Source organism: Aplysia californica, unplaced genomic scaffold (assembly GCF_000002075.1).
Source record: "Aplysia californica isolate F4 #8 unplaced genomic scaffold, AplCal3.0 scaffold00027, whole genome shotgun sequence".
NCBI classification, from domain to species: domain Eukaryota; kingdom Metazoa; phylum Mollusca; class Gastropoda; order Aplysiida; family Aplysiidae; genus Aplysia; species Aplysia californica.
Genome location: NW_004797297.1, coordinates 46780 through 50354, shown reverse-complemented (window position 1 = coordinate 50354; position 3575 = coordinate 46780). Strand labels below are relative to the sequence as shown.

The following is a 3575-nucleotide window of genomic DNA, read 5'->3' as shown; positions in this document are numbered from 1 at the left end:
GATGACGAATTATTTCCAAATTTTTGGTCACTCTAGGCGAGGAGTTGGGAATGAGGGTTGTGTCCTGCCCCACAGGACAGCCTGGCGGGGATCTAGAGTAAGCACCAAACAAACTTAACACTAAGACTAATACGCACGTCATCTCCTACATCAGAACATCATCATCGCCAACATAAATAATCATCCTCATGCTCACCATCACAATTACCATTACCGTCACCATCGCCAACAACATCATCATCATCATCAGCATTATCTTCACCATCATCATCGTTAGCGACTCAACAATTCTCCTTTCATATAACTTTCTTTTTACGTAACCAACAAAAATGGGGACCAAAATCAGGACACGGGGAAAAAAAAATAAATAAAGTAAACAAGTATACATGTTTTTGTAAAATTCATATCTGTGTTTAATTCCTTCATTCAGTCTACACGCATACACATCAACTTTTCAACAGAAACTACTACTATCACGACTTCTCGTCAAAAAGTCCTTTGATATCCACTTTTTGAGACGGTGACTTGACCTTGACCTTTTCGCTGGTTCCTGGTTCTGTCGTCTCCGGCGTGACTGCACTCGCTTGACTTTTGTTTGTGACTTGTGACTTGCCCTGTCAATAATTAATAATAATTAATTAATCAAAAATATTAATAAATGGATAACAAATAATCAGAATAAAATAAACTTACACTTTATTGGTCCTCATGGGGGAAATTTGGGTCACAACGGCAAACATATATACGTAAGTACAGCCTGGGGGGATCTAGAGTAAGCGCCAAACAAAAAATAATAAGATTCACTCGACACTAAAAATAACATGCACATCATTTCCAGCATAACAGCATGATCATCATCATCATCATCATCATCATCATCACCATCATCATCATCAACACTGACTAAACAATTCCTAGACCTGCATGTGAGCCTCAACCAGATTGTCTGAAAATTTTGCGCAACCCCCCCCCCCCCCACCAAAAAAAAGCCTTTGTGGGTGTCATAGGAAGGACATACGAGTAACGAGCGACCACCCCAACAAACACAATAAAGAAGAGACCTAACCCTAACCCCACCCCCAAAAAGAACCTGCAACGGGCCTCATGTAAAAAGGCCAAAACAAGTCCTAATGAAAAAAAAAATTTTAATTAAAAAACCACACTCCAAAACAAACAAGGAGCATATAGAATCTAGATCTAGATTCTAGATCTATATGGCTTACATCTACATTGCTATGCTAGAGATCTAAATAAATAAATAATTCACGCACCTGATGAATTGCTTATTTTTACCAATATATTAATATTGCAGCACAACCTATGATAGGGTTTGACACATTAGAATTGGAATATGAATCCTCCATTGAGGTCTATAATGATCTATATAAATCTAGATCTAGATCTAGATTCTATTAGAACAAGAGAGTCGGACTTGAATGAATCCACACGATCTGAACAATTGAATTAGTCAACAAACGAAATTCAAAATGGCCGCTCGAGCACGAAACTGAAAGTAGATAATTTAGGTTGTCGTCCTTTTTCGTATTCGCATTTCTACTTAGGTTCCGACAATTATGTCGGAAACGCCGACGTCGGCAGTTGGCGGTGCGCGCGTCAGCGGTCGGCACGAAAACGAAAGTGCCGACGAAGCCGACGGGAGAAAAAGGGGTCGCTGGCAGTCGGCCAGGCCTCGCACTACGCACATTGACTGATACAGGTGGGCCTAGCGATAGCATCGGCCGGTTCGCGGGTCGGGTCGCGATTGTCGGATTTCAGACGATTGTCGGCAAACATGCAGGTCTAAATTTCACTTTTTCTTGTTCTGTTTTTCTTGAAACAATAATTTGCACTATTTCAACACATTTTTACTTAATCTGCAAATATCGGCACAAAAATCAGGACACGAGGGAAAAAAAAATTAAATACAAATTCAAATATACATAAAAAGAATACCAAATACATAAAATTTTAACCAATGGAGAACAATTTCACAAACATGCCTTTGCTGGTCGCCACTATATGGCACCCTGGATTTTTTCAGCTTGGGTTGTTGTGTTTTGCTCAAGGACACACCCCAGTGACCACCCATCTAAACCCTGAGTCACCGACACTTTGAATGAACGAGAGGAAGAACGAGGAACAAAACGAAGAGCCAGAAAAAATTCCCTTCAATTACTTGGTTTTATTAAAAAGTTGTTTTGCTTTTTTTTTGTGTAGAAGTAGAAGTTTTACGGCGCTCGCAACTGCATAAGGTCATATGAGAGCCGAAGATTAGAGGTGTTACAAGAGAGTAACAAACATAAAAAAGAAGAAGGGGAGATAAGGACGATATATATATTTGATAGGAAAGAAGAAACAAACCACACCAGAGCACCTGCCAACCACCCACGTAAAAAGTTTACAACTCGTGCAACACAAATAGGAGATATAAGTGCCAAAGATTAGAGACGTAACCAGAGAGTAACACACACAACATGTACATCATTCCCTGTGACTTTCTTCAGGTTCCATATGGCCTTCCTCTCGATCTAGTGGTTAGGCGCTCGGACTCGCAACCGTAAGGTCATGGGTTCGAATCCCGTCAGGGACCCGACGTTGTGTCCTTGGGAAAGGCACTTTACACAAATTCTCCTCACTTCACCCAGGTGGGAATGGGTACCCGGCTATAGACAGCGAAAGATCTTGTCAGTTTGTTAGTGTTTGAGCGCTTAATCGGCTGCTTGCACTGTATGCTTCCCGGGAAGCTGAGAATGTTTCGGAGTGTTCTATGGTCTGCTGGGGTAATAATATAGTGTAAAGCGCATAGAGCCTGCTGCTGAGCGGGGATATGCGCTATAAAAATGCTATCTATTATTATTATTATTATAATCTATTACCCTGTCAATTCCAATCCGACACTTTCTTTGTTATACTGCAATTTAATAATATAATCAAAGTAAACTGTTCAATATAATTCACCGCAAATGGGAAATGAGCATTAGAGTTACAGTTTTTAAAAAAAAGGATAAGAAAGGAAAGCGTTGGATTGGAATCCACAGGGTAAAAGATAAAGGGGAAGACCATATGGAACCTGAGGAAGAGGTTACAGAAATTGACGTACAGAAAATTCGGAAGACTTAGAATAAATAACATCAAGAGGCTAGCCCACCATACAGAAAGATCGAAAGTGTTTGTTGATGCCAAATATCCTAACGGTGTGATGAATACTAAAGTAAAGAAGGCTGTTGGCTGTTTGTGTCATTTCTAAAAAAATCAAGAACAGACAGAGAGAGAGAGAGAGAGAGAGAGAGAGAGAGAGAGAGAGAGAGAGAGAGAGAGAGAGAGAGAGAAAGAGAAAGAGAAAGAGAGAGAGAGAGAGAGAGAGAAAGAGAGAGAGAGAAAGAGAGAGAGAGAGAGAGGGAGAGAGAGAAAGAGAGAGAGAGGGGGAGAGAGAGAGAGAGAGAGAGAGAGAGAGAGAGAGAGAGAGAGAGAAAGAGAAAGAGAAAGAGAAAGAGAGAGAGAGAGAGAGAGAGAAAGAGAGAGAGAGAAAGAGAGAGAGAGAGAGAGGGAGAGAGAGAGAGAGAGAGAGAGGGGGA

At 40.7% G+C, this 3575-nt stretch overlaps 1 protein-coding gene across 1 annotated transcript in view; it reads right to left on the bottom strand.

Annotated features, from left to right (window-relative positions):
- Positions 1 to 389: 389 nt before the first annotated feature.
- LOC101862090 (28S ribosomal protein S23, mitochondrial) overlaps positions 390 to 3575 on the bottom strand; it is a 13431-nt gene continuing 10245 nt past the window's right edge. The window contains exon 5 of the mRNA XM_005091182.3: positions 390 to 614. Coding sequence (XP_005091239.1) covers positions 474 to 614 — 141 coding nt within the window. The 3' untranslated portion in view covers positions 390 to 473. The remainder of the gene's footprint in view (positions 615 to 3575) is intronic.